This window comes from Gavialis gangeticus, unplaced genomic scaffold, assembly GCF_001723915.1.
Source record: "Gavialis gangeticus isolate Ggan-Ray unplaced genomic scaffold, GavGan_comp1, whole genome shotgun sequence".
NCBI lineage: Eukaryota > Metazoa > Chordata > Crocodylia > Gavialidae > Gavialis > Gavialis gangeticus.
In genome coordinates this window covers 129,605,829-129,623,225 of record NW_017729024.1, presented here as the reverse complement: position 1 = coordinate 129,623,225, position 17,397 = coordinate 129,605,829, and the positions used below count along the sequence as shown (strand labels likewise).

Here is a 17,397-nt window from a genome sequence, read left to right as displayed (position 1 = left end):
TCAGGTCCTCCACACAATGACATATACCTTTTGATATAAATAGCTTTGTCCTATCCCTTTATCAGAGCCCAAGAACATCTCTTCTATGATGAGCATGAGTTCTCCAGGACAGAAAGATGAATCTATATGGCAGTATATCATACAGAAGCTAATCCATCAGGTTTCATTCTTCTCAAAACTGGCCCTTTGATGCTGTTAATTTTTCCCCTTCTTTCCCTTGTCCTCCTCTTTTCCTTCCCAATTCCAATACTTTTGTTTCTATTTCCTTGATTCATGCTTTCTGTTGTATCTTCTCCTTTTTATTTTGCCTGCTCCTCTCCCTTTCCCAATTCACTCCTTTCCCTTCTTTTCATTGCCTGAGTCCAAGTCTTCAGCTTGCAAGGTCTTGGCGCACAGAGTTTCTCCTGAAGTCTGGAGCTTTTCAGAGAGACAGCTCTGCAAGATTTAGCCTTGTCTCTTCACACTGCTCTATCCAGTCTGTTCCGCTTTCTCTCTTTTCTACCCATGTTTTCCAAATATGTTATCTTAGGACCAGCTCTAAACCTGATCATAGGTAAGTATGTTACCAAACATTGCTTTGTAATGAGCCACCTGAGGAAGAATTGGACACTAACCCTTGCAGATCAACCTGAGAGCTCACAAAGTGCTTTATATCTCAAGGCACCCTGACCCCACAAACTACCAACTATTATGTTTTATTCTGATTAGGTAACATTGTATGATTTAATTCCCTTTTCTCTCTAATTGTAGCTTGATTTCATGCTGCATTCAGGTGCTGCCTTGATAGCACTGTTACCTCATAGGAACACTGTACATGCTCAGTGGCATTTATTTTGTTTGAGACTTGTTATTCTCTTTAATATAGCTTAAGGCAGCAATTCTAACATGTTGGATCGTGAACCTGTGGTTGTCAGTAAGACAGTCAGGAGAAGCTGTAACAACCTTTTCAATGCCTTACAAACAGAAGCAAAGAAAATCTTACTCTCCCTGCCCCCCTTCCCTCCCCCCCCACTTAACCTTCATGATGAAACATTCCTCTCTCAGTCTCTTACAGACACACGCACACAAAAATTATACAGGCTTATTATTGTGATCTCCAGCACTCTTGTAAAGCAAATATAAAGGGATTGTGAAACTTCTCTTCATATGAGGCGTCACTAACCTGAAAACTTTAGGAAGCAGTGGTTTAGAGCTTCTCTAAGGTCCCAAATGATGAAGAAAAGGATTGAAATTCTGATATTAAATAGGGCCCTTTCATCTTGCCAAAGAAGAAGCCTTTGAAATCCTATGTGATGTATCAAAGATTCCCACCCCCACTCAGCTCAGAATTTGCCTTACTGGCTTTGACTTCATCATGGATCTCTGCCTACATCCTTCTGTTGGGATCTTTTACGGATTATTAACATCTCTGTAATACTACATGTTTTAAAACAGCTATGGTGACTAATGATTTTCTGGTGAGGAGATTGTAGTTATCCTATATCACTCTGAACAACTGTAATTCCTGTGTTCTGCTATATGTGAAGCTTGTGAGGACACCCAGAACTCACGTTTTGTGATCTCTACTGTACTCCTGCTAATGAATTAGTTAATCATCCAGAAATGTAAACAGAAGACAACGGAAGCTGCTCTCACCAGGGCCATGAAAGGAATGACACAGGTCAGCTAGAGGGAACATCTTGGAGGGATCTAATCCAGTACCTCCCAACAGCTCCACAAAATCTCCCACTCCTGCGCAGCTTGCTGATGGTTTCTATATAGACAGAAATGGAAAACTGATTTGCTAAGAACCTTCAGAATATCACCATCACCTACAGTATTGCAGCCAGGAGGACCTGCAGGTGATTTGAAGTTAACAAGTCTAATTTCCTTAAGAGAGTATGAAGAAAGCTGTAGATGTATTTTGCAGCTACTGGTAATTATGTGCAATTAAGGACTTGGATCATGTTGGTTCTAGCCAGATGAATACAGTATATGCAAACCATCCTCTCCTAAACAAATGGGATGCTACAGCTGTGCTGATGTATGCTGTCTGAGCAAAGTTTAGTCAATGGAGAAATGAAGTGGAAATGAGGAGCATTTTTGCTGAGGAACAAGGGACTGTCTTCCCATCTTCTCTTAGAAAACCAGTGCTTTCCTTTTCTGTACTTATGCTAATTGCCAGCAATTACTTTGCACTAACTCCCATGATGCTGCTCCAACTTCTGGCCAGGGCTGTGCTCAGCTAGTTTCCCCTACTGAATCTCCTACAGTCCCCCTTTTGTGGCATTCATTAGGCTCATTTGCTACTTCTACCAAATGCTAAACAGACAGTAGTTTAGTTTTTTAGCCACTTTTGTACCCACAGTTATATCACTGTTGGCACAGGGATTTTAGTGAAAGTGGGGAAAAGACATGGAACTATATGGGACTGGATCTACAATCATTTCCCACTAGTTTATAATGACTGAGCAAGGACAGTTTTTTCATGCTTAGGAGACCTAATTGTTTTCTGTTTATCCTGTAAGCAATTTTAAGACCAGATTAAACGGGACATTTCCTTTCGGTGAGAGACAGCTATGTAAGTCCTTGCCAGGATGGCAATAAGGCAAGGTTGCACATGGTTATTGGTTTGAGGTGGGGTCCTCCAAGATGTAAAGTCATGGATAATCTAATGAGTCAAACAAGCTCCTATATCCAAAACAGCCATTCACATGAGCTGGCATTCACCAAATACTGCTCCTTCTCCAATCTTTCTGTTGCCAAATTTCCCCTTTTGGAAATCCCTCTTTCCATCTCACTCACCGCTCCTTGGCTTCCTGTCTCTTTTCATTCAGCCATTCCATAACTTCCAGTCTATCAGCACTGATTATTTTTTGTCTTCCTGCAGTCTTCTCCTCTGTGCCTGTTCTTCTCTTTCTTCTGTTGACATAGTACTTGGGTTTGTCTGTGCTCACTCTCCTCCTCCCTTGACTTACTCCTCTCTCTCACTGCAAGGCACATTCTGGATCATCCCCAAAGTCCTGGCTCATCCTCATTATCCTTTTCCTTTGCTCCTGTTCTCACACTGCAGAATGCCTCTGGTTGAAGCCCTATGGGCAGGTTGAGTTCCTCCATTACAAAATCATCATCTCCTCTCCTTCAGTTCTGCTGTCTTCCTAGCTAAGCAACTCGACTTCTCCCATTAAACTGAAACCCACACTCACAATCCCAGCTACCCATTCTCCAGTCTTAACTCACCCCTAAAACTTTCCTGTTGCTAAAGATCTCTGCACAGTATCCTACTCATTTCTTCCAAGAGAAAATGTATAAGTATATACTAAGACCTTCCCCTGCCCCTCAGCTTGTTGTCCCATGTCCCTTCTCACATATTATTTCCCCTCTTCTGCAGGAGCTTTCTGCTCACTTCCTCTCACCTTTCCACTTGTCCCATACCAACCCATTTCACCTCTTGGTCTCCCCTGGTGCTCACTCTCCTCCCCTTGTGTACTTTTCTAAAATTCTTCTCCACCCCAAGTTCTTTTTATCACAACACAAACAGACACATGATAGTTGTACACAGGAGCCAAGATGGATCTCCTGCTGGGACAAGGGATTCAGTCCCTTACCCCAGTCTCCAAGGGCATGGATTTTTTTTGCCCTGGTCCATGATCCTCCTGTTCATGGTGCCCTTGCACCTGTTAAGCTCCAGGTTGCATATCATTCTTTAAGTTACTCCATGGCTGAGCTACAGAGAGGACTGCTTCCTTCTTATGCATTTGGGTACAGATTATTTGTGTTCCCACCCTGCTCCCAAAGCTGTATAAGTATCCATCCATCCTTAACAAGATTAGATTGGAGACAGTGAGGGTGATGAGTGATTTCATAATTGAACAAGGGTAGTGGGGGATTCTCGGTCACTGGCAATTTTGGCTCTAATTCAAACAAAGATTCACTCAGGGAGGCAGAAGAGCATGTCTTCTACAGAAGTCCAGACCAGATGATTGCAATAATCATTTTGGAGTCCTGGTCTCTCCGTCTGTTCTCCTCAATGGCTTACAGCTACTCTATAGTTGTCCCTGCAAACCCACAGCAAGAACTTCCATGAGTCCTGTGCAGGATGAGGGGAACCAAAGCCTGCATAAGGTTTTTCATTATTGGTAGGTATTTATAGGAAGTCTTTATACCCCAAGAGTAGCTATGACAGTTCAGTCACAGAGTGGGTGGGGTATCCAACATACCAGGATTGGTGAGGCCAGTGGGGAACTATCACATGTTGCAGTAAGTGACCTTTTTTTTTCCTCTGTGCCAGTCCTGAATATATCATTTTGCAACAGAAGTGGTCTGGATGAGGGAGGACTCTGTCCCTGGAGTTTGTGCAGTAGCATCATGACCACTAACCCACTCTCAAGGCAATCCTTCCACTTGAGAAAAAGAACAGCAATATGTACCATAACAATAGATGCACTACAGTTTTCTTGAACTTTGTTTATAGTCAGTGCCGAATGGCATAGGGATATTGGAGGATAGAGACTTTCAGAATCACCAGAGGGTAAAGTAAATACCTGCTGTGGGCAAAATGGGTTATTATGCTCTTCAGAAGGGTCCAGTTAACAGGGTTCCCCATGGCCCAGCTCCCAGTGCTCCCTTCTTATCTTTCCATAGAGTCCCAACCCAAGTGCCCATCCTGAAAATTAAGTTCCTCCCTAATTCCATCGAATAAGGGGGAGTGGAGGGTGAGACGGGATCCATTATAAATAAATTCTTATTTACAAAATAAATAAAGACCTAGAAATTACCTTACAGAAGCATTACCTTTTATCTATTTAGCACTAGTACTACTTACATTGCATCAAATGCAACTTGCGGCTCTTTGTGGCTGGACTCCTTGTTTCTTATGATATCACTAGCTTTTATTGTGACTAGTAATATTCACATTAGTCAATAAGAATACTAATAATATTGCTTTTACTGTCCATACTAACAATATTAATAATCGTAAATACAGAAATAATACTTTGTGTAATTTGATTATCCATCCTACACTACTGCTAAATGTAGTACCTGACTGCATAACAAACAACTCACCTTCAAGTAGAGGCCATTTAAATGTCCCAGTATAAGGTCAGATATTTTTATCACCACTGGATAAATTATAGAAAAGCTGCAGTTTCTGTGCTGATGAGGAATTACCATAGTGAACCTTCCAGTTGGAGTCTGAGAGATGACATTGCAGGCTTTAGCAGAGGGAGAAGACACAACAAAATTATTTCTACAGTAGTCATGATCTGCCTATAGCAAAGGTATGTGCATCTGACTGTGTTCTGGACCATTTGATGTAGTTGCACCCCATGACTTAACTGTATATGGCCAGATTCTATAATGTTATGCGGGTTTGCATCTGGTGCAACTATAGCTGACTGTCCCAACATGTTTCTTACTCCATCCCAAAAATAGACTTATTTTTGCACTGCACTGTACAATTTACTCTTCTTTTTCCTAAAAATAATATATGCTAACAATGAACAGTTCATTTTATTATGATTTCATATCATCAGCATGACAAAGGATGTTTTATACAACGACATTTTCCTTGGCTAGTGGCTTTCGTCCTCTAGAAATGCCTAGCATCACACATCATAGAACTTAAAATCTTTCCTGAGTACCTTAGACTTCAGTCCTTCAGTTGACTCTGCCTGGCTCGACTTTTGCAGCATCATGGAGTTCCACCAATCTCATTGCAAGATCTAGAAAAGGGGCTTCAGCACCTCCAAGTTATATGCCTCAGCATCATGTTAGATGCCAGGGGTCCTACCCAGCACACGGAGAGAGTGAATTGCCTCAGAAGGCAATCTAAAAACCCTCCATGCTGAGCAGGGAGCTGCCCACAGCTAGTTAACAGAAAATACTAATACACTAATAATGTGTCTGAGCAACGTTCTTGAGCTTAAGCATCTTAATCAGGGAGGCATGAGGGGGAGACCCACTCAAGAAACAGAGGCCAGGGTCTACTCCTAAAGGTAGACACCTACAAGAATTTTCTGGAAAAACACAGCAGAGCTCATTTTTAAGGTGCAGCCAGAGGAAATGGAGGTGATGATGGTGATGCCCACCTTTTATACAATATATAATGGGTAGAGCGCTTACCCAGGAAGTGGGAGACCAGGGTTAAAGTTGCTCCTTTGCCTAAAGGATTTCAAACCTACATCACCTACTTCCTTGGAAAACACCTTAGTCACTGTATATTTTGCACACAAATATTATAGAATGAAAATAATTTTTTAAATAACAATTCCTTGGATCTTAAATATAGAAAGCATCCTTAACATCTCATATATACTTCAAGAATGTTCTCTCTTAACTTGAGGCACAAGCTTAGCCCACATCAATAAATGTTGATATTCCTCAGCACATTATGAGGTATAGAACCATCATTATCAGCTGCATGATGTCAATTTAAAAGATTTCTGAGAAGGAATGAAAAGGAAAGTAACACGTTTGTTCAGATTTCTAACCCAAATGTAATCCGTTTGACAATACAAAAAATCAGACTTACGGAAGAGATTGGTAGTTTTCTTTATTGTGACTGTAAATCCATTCCCAGGTTCATGAATCCTGAAGAAGATCATTGCCACATTCTGGGATGATCTGATGCTCCTCTGAAAGTTGTTGCTTTCACAAAAATCAATGTATCTTTGTGAAGTGGGAAGAGGGTGGTCCAAGGAGCTAGGAAATTTCTCACCTTTGAGTATCCAGCCATCAAATACCTACAAGTATTCAGCAATTGAAACATTAGCTCTTTTTAGTTACCATTTTGCCACCAGAAAGCTAAAGGAGTACAGATCTGGATCAGTGGCTCCATTTGCAGTTTCCTCTCTAGAGAATCAAGAACACAAAACTTATTTACTTTCAATATACTCCTTGCTCTACAGATACTTTTGAAAAATCCTACCCTTAATTCCTTTGACATGAAATATCAAAGTGATCAATCTGACAATCATCTACTGCAAGCAGAATTCAACCAGCACAAGTATTTAAACACTAAAGGAATAAAAAAAAAAACAGATTTGGTTTTTTGGAAGATTTTGGGGGGGGGGTTGTTTTGTTGTTTGTTTTTGTATTTGTTTTTTTTTTGTTTGTTTGGGGGGTTGGTTTTTTGTTTGTGGTGGTTTTTTTTGTTTTGTTTTTTTTGTTTTGTTTTTTTTGTTTTTGTTTTTTTTTTTACACGTTTACAGATGGTCTTAAGTTTTTTGTTCTCCTCTGTTTTAACAAGGTCACTTTGGACTTGATATCTCTCAGAAAGCTTTGTGTCCCTGGAAACAACACTAAATTGTTTGGGGAAATGGTTTTGTTGCAGAGACATAATATTGGATTTTGCATCATGAAGGCTGATAAAAAAATGTAACCTCACAGTCAACATCCACTCATTGACACTATCTACACCCTAGTTCAACCTACACCACTGCTGGACCAGTGGCTGATCCAGCTCACCAGCCACTGAACATCCTGTCTTCCTGGTTCCAGATCCCTGCTGCTATGTCTAGATCATCCTCACCAACGACAATGCACTCTTAGATCCCACCCTAAACCCAAATGGCCTCCAAATATTTGCAAGGGTTTGATGGCAAGAGGTTTCACTGTAAAAAACTTGAAAAGTTTAAGTAAATGCCTGCATATGAGGTGGCTAAGTATATGAAATGAAAGGAAGCTTGTAGGACCCCCTGGTATTTTGGGTATTATGAACTTTAGGAAATAAAATATGTTAACTGAGGTTTGGGGGATTGTAATGTTGCTTTATCTCATGATTTCTTTGATTTCCAGTGGGTTGTGTTGAGAAGAAAAGCATTTGGTACACCTTTAACATCAATTCAGCACTAGGTATTGGTATATGGCAGTGACTGCACTGTAAGGCTACAGTACACTACAGTCACTACACACTGTGGATAGATTTTGGTCCCATCTCTGTATCTTATTTCATGCTGAACATGCCATATGCACCTAAATATTAATGTTTGTACTTTATCTTAGAGATAAGTGCTGTAATTACAGCTTGCACCATTCTGATAATCCAACTATAGTAAAGCACCTTAAACAGTAAGGGATTTGCTAACTTTTATTTGACACCTGCTAAGTAGTCTGTAATAGGGGTGTGTGAAGCGGGGCCTATTTGATTCAGATTTGGATTTGGCCCAAATCAGGGAAAGTGATTCGATTCATTTATTCGGATCACTGTCCCCGATTTGATTCCCCAGACCCAGGAGGCATCAGTCGCTGAGTCGGGAGGGAATTGGAGGGAGGGGGGTGGGCCTCCCTGCGCACTCCCCAGCAGACCTGGAAGTGCTTCTGGGTTTGCTGCCAAGCATGCTGGGGAGCCCCCCACGCTTCTGTGGGACACTCCATCTGCCCCAGCATCGCAGCGCTCATGAGCCGCCTGCTACCTAGAGGTATGTACAAAAAACATTTAAAGCTGTGTCTATGTCCGAATTGCCAAATCTTTCTGAATCTCTCTTAATCAGTTTGGAGGGTTCCAATTCAATTCAGAGAGATTAAAGGGACGTCTGATTCAATTCAGATTTGGAGATTCAGCCACTGAATCAGGCCGAATCTCCGCTAAATCGAATCAGGGACTAAAGCTTTGCACAGACCTAATATATAACCATCAATTTAATAAAAAAAATTCTGTATCCTTAACTTCCCTGGGGTTAAAATTGCTACTGAGATTTTTGTCAATGCACAGAAAATGATTTATTTCATCAGGAAGTTTTACCAATGGATTTAATTGGATAATGGACATTTCTGAACACTGGCACTAGCATTTCAACTTGAAAAATCAGCCCAATAAGTCTTAAAGGAAGTATTAGTGCAATATTATTGCTTGTGTTAGGTCAGCCCTCTCTTCCTCTGTACCTGTCCTTTTCAGCTCACTCTGAGACTTAGGCTGATGGTAAAGAAACAAAGCAGACACTGCTTACCCTTATCTGAACAGCACACTCTGCAAATCTCTCATTACAATAAAAAAGCATTAGATTAGCCCTTGTAATATTCACGAAAATTTGTCAGTCAGAAATCTGCATTAGATTTAACTTAACTGAGCAACTACTCTCTAACACTGATGCACTTGCCTCCTAATTGCTTCTCAGTAATACCCTAATGTGCTTCAATCGCTTTCTGTAGTGCTCTTACAAACAAAGGGCCAGTTCTCATCTGAGTGAGGATTTCTTACATAAAGACTGCAGGATCAGTCCCCAGGTCTTTTAGAGCTGCAACCCTCTATAGAATGACTTGATGTGGCTGTTCACAATACACTAGAGAAAAGCTATAGGTAAGAAACACTGCACCATAATTAAGAAACTGAGCAACAATGTACCACCATGAGGGAGGGAAACTCCACAAGGTTGACCCTTCATGAAGGTTTTTGTGACTTTTTCTGGCCCAACAGAAAAGACCATAAATTCTGGTCTCCTGTGTATGCACAGGAGACTATAATTGCTACCCATGGCATTGTTTTTCCCCAACCTAGCAATGTGGTGTCTGTGGAGGCTGGAGAGGAACTCCAGCATGAGGCTATATTATTTTTCCATGGGGAAGTCAAAAGCCTGAGGGGTGGCTCTGTTCATTTTACATCCCCTTATCTTATTGCCCTTCCTCATCAACAGATCCCCACTTGGGATCTATATGCATACAACCATATCCATATGAAGATCAGGTTACAAGATGAAGGGATTAAATATGCACATTAAAGCTTTTACTAGTCTCATTAACAAAACTGAGATCTTGGTCAAAATTTCTCCCTGCAATCAAAGATTTCCAGTGAAGTGTTCTTGGTCCTGCAATATAATTGACCCTGAATTGTGAAATTTGTCCAAAGAGAGTGTCCTGAACAGTTGTTGGGACCATTTAAAAGAAATAATTAATCGAGCCACTCTCATTAATAAGCTAATTCTAAATGGCCGTTAAGTGCATATTCTGCAGCAATAACAGTGCTCATGAGAGCCACAATACAGAGTTCATATGATTCATGATGCGATGCAATGCAATAGGAATTAAGCTAGAAGGATTGCTGTATGCTGATCCAACTTTTCTTTTAAATACACTATATAAACTATAGGAACTGAGTAAAGACGTGCTTTTCCTGCTTAGGGAGAAAAAAAAAACCTCTGGCAAAGGTTGGAATCTCTCTTACAGCAGTTGAATGAGTTCTCAGTCTGCACCATAACCCCCTCTTCCGTGAGGAGAATATTCAAAAGTGCCTATGGGCTTTATGAACACCAGTCCCAATGAACATTGCTTCTGAAACGCCTACCCCAGCCCCCATATACAATATATTATCACTTTCATTCCCCCTCTTCCAGTTGACACAACTGCAATGCTTTATACTTTGCTGTTTTAAGTAGGAAAAGGGTATCAAGAGTTGTCAGCATCTTACCTTAAGGAAATCTCCTCCTTGGCAGTCAATGTTTACAAAGTCATAGTCTATTGTGATGAGCTCCTCTGGGTCTCCAATAAAGAAAGTGGCACAGTGTAGCTGGGGCTGCTCTGCGGTGAAGGTGAACTGCCCCTCTATACTTAGCATGTCAATACATCCTGAAGAGAGAGAGCATGAGCCACCAGCTGCATTTCAGCACCTCTCACAGAACAGAGAGCAGCAGACAGTTCCCACTAACTGTGCAAGCTAGCAACAGAGACAGACGTCACCTTTTTGGAGATTGAGATGAAAGGGTTATAAGGCTGCTGTGCTGAGTACTGAGGAGATAATAGTGACTAAGAGTGTATGTGTATGTAAGAGGAAAGAGACTGATGTGCTAAAATATCTTTGAGCGGAAAATCATGTGTGGTCAGTTCACATAGCAGATCTGTTTTATCTCATCTCCATGTGACCCACTATGAAAACTCTGTCCTCTTCCATGAAAGCTACTCTTCCTATTAGCATTTAGGATTTGGACCTCAGAGCTGGGGCTCCAGGCTGACATCTCCATGCCCTATTCTCTGCAGCCAGGACCCTGCAGCTGACCTCAAAGCCCAGGAGTCCTAAGATCCTTCAGCCTAGAATCCAAGTTTACAAGGTCTCAGTCCTGATCCTTATCCCCCTGCATGTACATGTGCACATGCACCCACCCACACACACAAACACATGCACAAGTACTTTCAGCCCTCACCTCCCAAATGACCCCCATTTCAGAGCTTGCACCCATTTCAAAAGCTCCTTAGCAGAGAAACAAAGAAACTCACTAAGCGACCGACGGTAGATCTGCCCTTCAGACAATTCTCGCTTCAGGTCTGCACTGAAGAGCAAAAAGGGATCATCCTCGCCAGTGTCCCTCACCTGGGGGAAGGAAAAACAAGAAGCTGGGACTGAGTGAAATGGTTTGATTACAGAAGCCACTCTATGTTTCTCAGAAATAAGTATCAGTGAATGGCACCCTCCTCCAGGAATGGTCCTATGCAGACAAAGCTCAGTTTGAAACTGTCCAGGAGCTGTCAATACCAAATGCAATCTGGTCTCTGAAGGCAGAGAGATCAACCCAGGCATACAGAGAATGGTGGTTTTCCTAACAAAAATGCAAGCAAGCTGAGAAAAGGAGAATGAACATGGAAAATGGGAGGGAGGGAGAGAAGAGATGAGGCTTTTAATGCTGCTCTACGGTCAGCTCTAATGAAAGGTGGGGGGTGGAGGGGAGGGAGAGAAGAGGAAAGACACCGGATCCACTAAACCTAGAATGGCAAGCTGGAGCAAGTATGATGGGCTGTGATAGTTGTCAATTGCAATGCTCACCTCTAGGTATCTGGTTTCCCCCTTCAGGGCTGCCAAGAAGATTAGGAAGAAGTGGCACTGGAATCTGAGTGCAGAAGACATGCTGACACTCCCTCTCTGGTACTTCCCTCTCTCACAGTGCCTAAGTTTTTTCCTGTCTGTGCAGAAAGGCAGGAGCCAGTGGGATCTCTTTGACAATCCCTTTTTATAGAACTGTTGGAAGGGGAGGCACTTGGTCCCCGTACTGATAGGGTAACCCATGGTAACTGAATTCCTGCCTCAATGACAAAGTACGTTGGTATGACGAGGGTCCGAATCACAGCCACAGATTTCCAAGCTGGTCTAGCTCCTCACTGGCAGATGTCTTTTCCACTTATCTGTCTGACTTATTTAAGAAAGCTGCAGAGGGAAGTATGAGAATCCCTCTGAACCTGGAAAACTGGGATGGCACACCTTGATTTGTCCCCACATATTCAAAGGCAAAGTAGAAAGCAAAGGGCTCCCCCACTCCTCCCCTGCCATACATGGAATCTCAATGCGTGGCTGTGACATTTCAAAGTTACCCAAGAAAGGCAGCAGCAGCACCTCGGTTCTCTGTACTGAGACAGAGCTGGACTCTTTCTCAAATCACAGATCAAACTGTTCAGACAAAGCCTTATCTGGACCCTCTGACAGCAGACATTCTCCAATACTACTGGAAAACTGCCATTGCAAAGTCTAGCAAACTGCTATGAAGCACAATATAAGCATTAACTAATCAATCTTCACAACAGCCTTGTGAAGAAGGTAGGCAAAGGTGGCTTCCTCTTTGGACAAAGAGGAACTGCACAACAGGTGCAGTCTGGAGTGGAAGCTCTCCTTCCAGCCGCAGGGAGAGGAAGGCCCTGCTGGATACCTCTGCCTTTCCACCCTGTCTTGACTGGGGGCAAAATATTCAGTGTAACAACTGCCGTCAGTCACAGGGGTGCCACTCAGTGGAGATAAAATCAAGGGCTTCCGTGAGGCAAAGGAAACACCAGGAAGCAACAGGATTCTCCCACAGCAGCAGAGAAGCCTGGAGCACATCCCTCACCAGGTGAGAATTAACTATCATGTAGTTCTTAGTTTATTGATTACTTTCATGTAACCTCTTTTACCTCCTGTTTTTTCATCTAGTCACTTGTGTTTTGCAAAATATCTTCAGAATTTATAAACACAGAAATGTCTGCCTACTCCTTCATAGCTTCTTCTTAAGGACTTACCACTTCTTCAAATGTCTAGTCTACATGCCACTTCAAAATGCTGGGACCAGGCTATGTTTCAAAATTATTGAAATAACTCTTTGACCTAAGAAATCAGTTTGTTGGTTGATTCAGTGATTTAAAAAAAAATTAAAATCAATCATTCTCAATGAATCTGCCATGAAATACTGGAGACTCTGGGGATTTGGGTTAGGGTTTTCAAAGGCACTTGGGATTAACTGCCCAAATCCCATCGAAGTTTTATGGGAATGCCTTGGACTCCTTCAACACAATGTTCCCAGTGACTCTTGCTCCTTCTCTCCCTGTTTCATAACAAGGAGGGACTACAGTAGAATATCTTCCACTCACATTTCTGGTCTCCATTGTACTCCTTTTGGAGAAGCTAGTGCCATTCAGCTTCTGTTACCATATAGTCAGTCTTTAAATAGAATAAAAATAACTGTAAAAAACCTGTAAGCCAAAGATCATGGCATTACATTATCTAAGACAGTATTTCTCAACCTTTTCAGACTCAAGGCACCCCTCAGAAAATTCTAGCTCTTAGTCTTCATTCATTTTTTTTATTATAGAAAAATAATGGAGGAATTTTTCTGTTGCAAAGAACTGAGAAAGACCACAACAGCTCAGAATATTTTTAGCATTGTGAATTCCTATTTGAAATCTCTGGATTTATCTTATAAATCATATTTATGTGCCTAACATTGCTAACACTGCATGGCAACTTGAGGCACCCTTGAAAGGATCTCAGGGCACCCCAAGTGCCACATCATCTTGGCTAAGCATCACTAATCTAAACTGATAGGCCTAGAAACAGTTACAACTATAGCTGAAATGCCACCACGTAAGACTAGGGATGCAGTTCTTTTCCACCCCAGCCCAGAATCCAGGCTTTCATGCCTGTGCTACATTTTTCAGGAATCACAGCATCTAGTCCCTGGTTTCAACTGATGTAAAGCTAGTTACCTAAAAGGACTAAAGCCCATAATCCATAGTTCAGGCCTTGACATGCACTGAATCCCAGGGGAGAATGAATGTTTGGTACAAGAGTTATTGCAAAGTGTTGATTATTTCAATCTTATAACAGACGACAAGCCACTCACGTCATGAAATCAACTGTAGTGACATAAACCAGATGCAGTTACACTTCAGAGATCACTGTGTTATTTGATATGTAAACCTATTGCAGAATGTTCAACAGATAACTCTCTTAAAAGATTACTAATACTGGGCACATCTACATGAGACACTTACTGCACATTAGCCTAATAACACAGTGCAATAGCATGTCATAGCAATAACCATGCTAATAACCTATTGTGCAGTGTTATTAGGTGAATGTGTAGTAAGCATCACTAAATAAATGTGGGCCGGCGCTACTGTGCAGTAACTCTAAGTACTGAACATCTAGTTACTATTTTATTAAGGAAGTACTAAACTAAATGCGCAGTATCTATGGCACATTAATGAACATGTAGGCGCACCCACTGAAGAGATCCTTGATCTCTCAAGTTTTGTAGAAACTCAGGATCATACTGAATAACTATTGGATGCCCCTGTGAATTGAACCGTTTCCCTGTATGAGACATTTTTGAGCTGGCCACAAACAGTTTCACTTGTAGTGGCTCATCACTTCAAGGCTTGGTTGGAAACTGGAATGAGGATGGAACTTTTCTGGAACCTGAAATGAAATTTAACTTCAAATTCAGTCAGCATCATTATCTTAAAACCAGGCGCTTAATATGAATACAGTACCTAAAAGCAGTTATGAAGAGATTCATCTGGAGGAAAATACACCATGACAATATTTTCAAAACACTTTAAACCTCCGTCTGAAACATATAAATCACACACATCTACTAAATGACATTATTGTTTTAAAACAGTGCTTTCAATGGCTGCTGTATCAGAAGGCCTGCTACAGCATCCGTTTACTGAGAAATAAATCGGGAGATTTCCGGTACTGTAAAGCCAGTTTTCCTTGTGTAAAGCAAGAATCATTTGTCCATGCCCCTGTGAAAACTGAAATTACCTGTCAGTCTCCATAAAAAGCTGCTTCATGCTTCAGAATGCTATAATATTTCATAATTACTTTGCTCAAATATACTTACATTAATGAATGACATATAATCACATGAAGCTTGATTATATGGCAAACAAGTTTGAGGAATCAGAATTTTCTCGGGGAAATGTTTCTGTTGGACTCTATTGCATGAAGTGTTTTTGCTGAATTAGGTTTGTTATAAGTCCATAAAGCAGGGTGACCAGTCAGCAGCCTGTTGTGGCACTTGAAGCTTTAACTTATGACACGTGGGGTAAGGAGGAAATTAATGTTCGATTCTGAATGTGTACCTCCTGGGCTGTGCCCTGCAATGTCTATGCTGAATTGATAGAATCAGTGGGGGAGGTAGGGAGTTCCCTTTCCACATCCCCATCCCCTGAGTTTCCCACCACCCCCCTCTACTGCCCCAGAAGCAGCCTTGACATACCTGAATGAAGCATGCTCTGAACAGCTGGTCCTTTCTCTGCTATGTTGCAGGGGATACAGGACTCCTAGATAATGTTGAAGAGAAGCTCAATCAGTGTTATTTGTTCAACCCACTAGTGAAGGACCTCCCAAAATGGAGGAAGAGTCTGCTGAAAGGATCTCAGTGTGTTGAAATCTTGCAATGACAATGGGAGATGGAAAAACAGGAGCAGCAGAAACAGCATGTCATGGACTGAACCAAGAAACCCAGAGCCATCCACTCCACACGGAAACATGTGCCTGAGCTACAACCCAGTCTGTCAATCCTGGATTGGCCTCATCTGTCTTATTTGTAGGTCTGAAGATGGCTGTTATGGAATACAATCATCCTTGGCTGCTAGGGATTGCTGCTGATGATAAAGGATGCTTTTCCTCCCTCCCTCAACCATACACTGTGACTTAGCAGAGGCGGAGGGAGGATGAGAAGCTAGGAACTATAAAACTATTATAGCTCCTCAATTCTTAGCCATAGCCCCAAAAATCAGTGGAAGCAGCGGGGGACTGCTCTAGCTTACACTAGCCAGCTATGATGCTCAAAAGACCATGCACCAGCTAGGGATGGTGGGAGCAAAGCATTATCCTTCTCCAGCCTTCACGTGTTCTGTGTGCCAAGGGCTGTGGGAGAGAGGTGTAGGAGCCTGCTTTACATCTGTAGGTGACTCATCCACTTCAGGAGACTCCCTCTCATGGGATGGTAAGTGGTTTCTGTGCCCTCTGAACCACCCCACTTAGTTTTTTTTAGTTAATGAAGATATATTTTTTTTTAATATTGCATCTTGTAAAACCTAAACCTGGATCCTATGTGCTGGGAATAAGGGGTAGTGCTATGTAGATTTGTTCCTTTTAAATGGGGATCTAATCCAACCCCACAGTGAAGTGCCAGCTTCTTTACTTGTTAGCTTAGAGTTCAGTTCCTCAGCTAAAACTTTTGCTGCAGCACATTTTCTCCCTCATCATTCCCCCCACCCTGAACAGGTGCCTGCTTCCAATCACAGTCCTCTTGTATAAGACTCTTGCCAAACTTTACATTGCGGAGAGATGGTTGTTGTAGAAATGTGATTTTTGATGAACAGAAACAAATGAAGGTTTGTCAGAAGTTTTAACAGTATCCTTTTAACATGTTTTTAAAAACATTGGGTAAGTAAACAGCAACTTAAATGTGAAGCAGACCCTTGGGCAAAACAATGGGTGTTATTTTGCTCTCATTAAGTTGATTCATGATAACAAAAAAACAAGTCTTAGCAAGTGTTAATAGCAAATTAGATCACATAATAAATCACATCTCCAGTCTCACCCTACAGTGGGCTAAATAATCCAGTTTTTAATTACATTATAGGGACCTTGTCTATGCTAGCAACCTTTGCAGCCATAATGCATTACTAGTGCAGTCTGTCAGTGGCAAAACTAGTGAAAGTTGCATAAACAGGACATAAGTATAAGCTCTTAGATATTGTTGACTTGGTGGTTTTTATCTCTGAAGCTGCTCTGTTGGTGAATTACAACTCAGAAGGCCGACGGTGTGAATGCAACATGGAGCATCATGTCAAAAACAGAATCTAGTGTCAATAGAGCTGGGTGGGTAAAGCCCAGTTCAAACTGCAGACTTGGGTGAATCCTCCTGGCATGAACTATAAATTCTGAGTGACTTGCTCCAAGCTTGTAGGCGTTCATAAGCTTTCACTTCAGAGAGGGGATTTCAATTATAGTACGTAAGTGGGGAAAAACCCAGGTAAAAGAAACAAATGTCAAAACAAAATTAATTTGCCAAGAACAAGGGATGCTATGTGGCATCTAAGTGTTTGTAATTGTCTCCCACTTCAAAAATAAGAGCCCAAGTGAGGGTAGGAACCTCACAGCTAAAAGTGATACTGGTCTTGAAGGGCATTTATGGATGTGCTCCAGGAGGTGTGTGTGGGGGGGGG

At 41.7% G+C, this 17,397-nt stretch overlaps 1 protein-coding gene across 1 annotated transcript in view; it reads right to left on the bottom strand.

The window, feature by feature from the left end:
• The window catches only part of CRHBP (corticotropin releasing hormone binding protein), an 18,131-nt gene extending 6,259 nt beyond the window's left edge, over positions 1 to 11,872 (bottom strand). The window contains exons 1-6 of the mRNA XM_019518317.1: positions 11,732 to 11,872; positions 11,188 to 11,281; positions 10,385 to 10,542; positions 6,515 to 6,725; positions 5,047 to 5,195; positions 1,636 to 1,753 (exon numbers count right to left, since the gene is read on the bottom strand). Of these exons, the coding sequence (XP_019373862.1) occupies positions 1,636 to 1,753; positions 5,047 to 5,195; positions 6,515 to 6,725; positions 10,385 to 10,542; positions 11,188 to 11,281; positions 11,732 to 11,812 (811 nt within the window). The 5' untranslated portion in view covers positions 11,813 to 11,872. The remainder of the gene's footprint in view (positions 1 to 1,635; positions 1,754 to 5,046; positions 5,196 to 6,514; positions 6,726 to 10,384; positions 10,543 to 11,187; positions 11,282 to 11,731) is intronic.
• Positions 11,873 to 17,397: the final 5,525 nt, after the last annotated feature.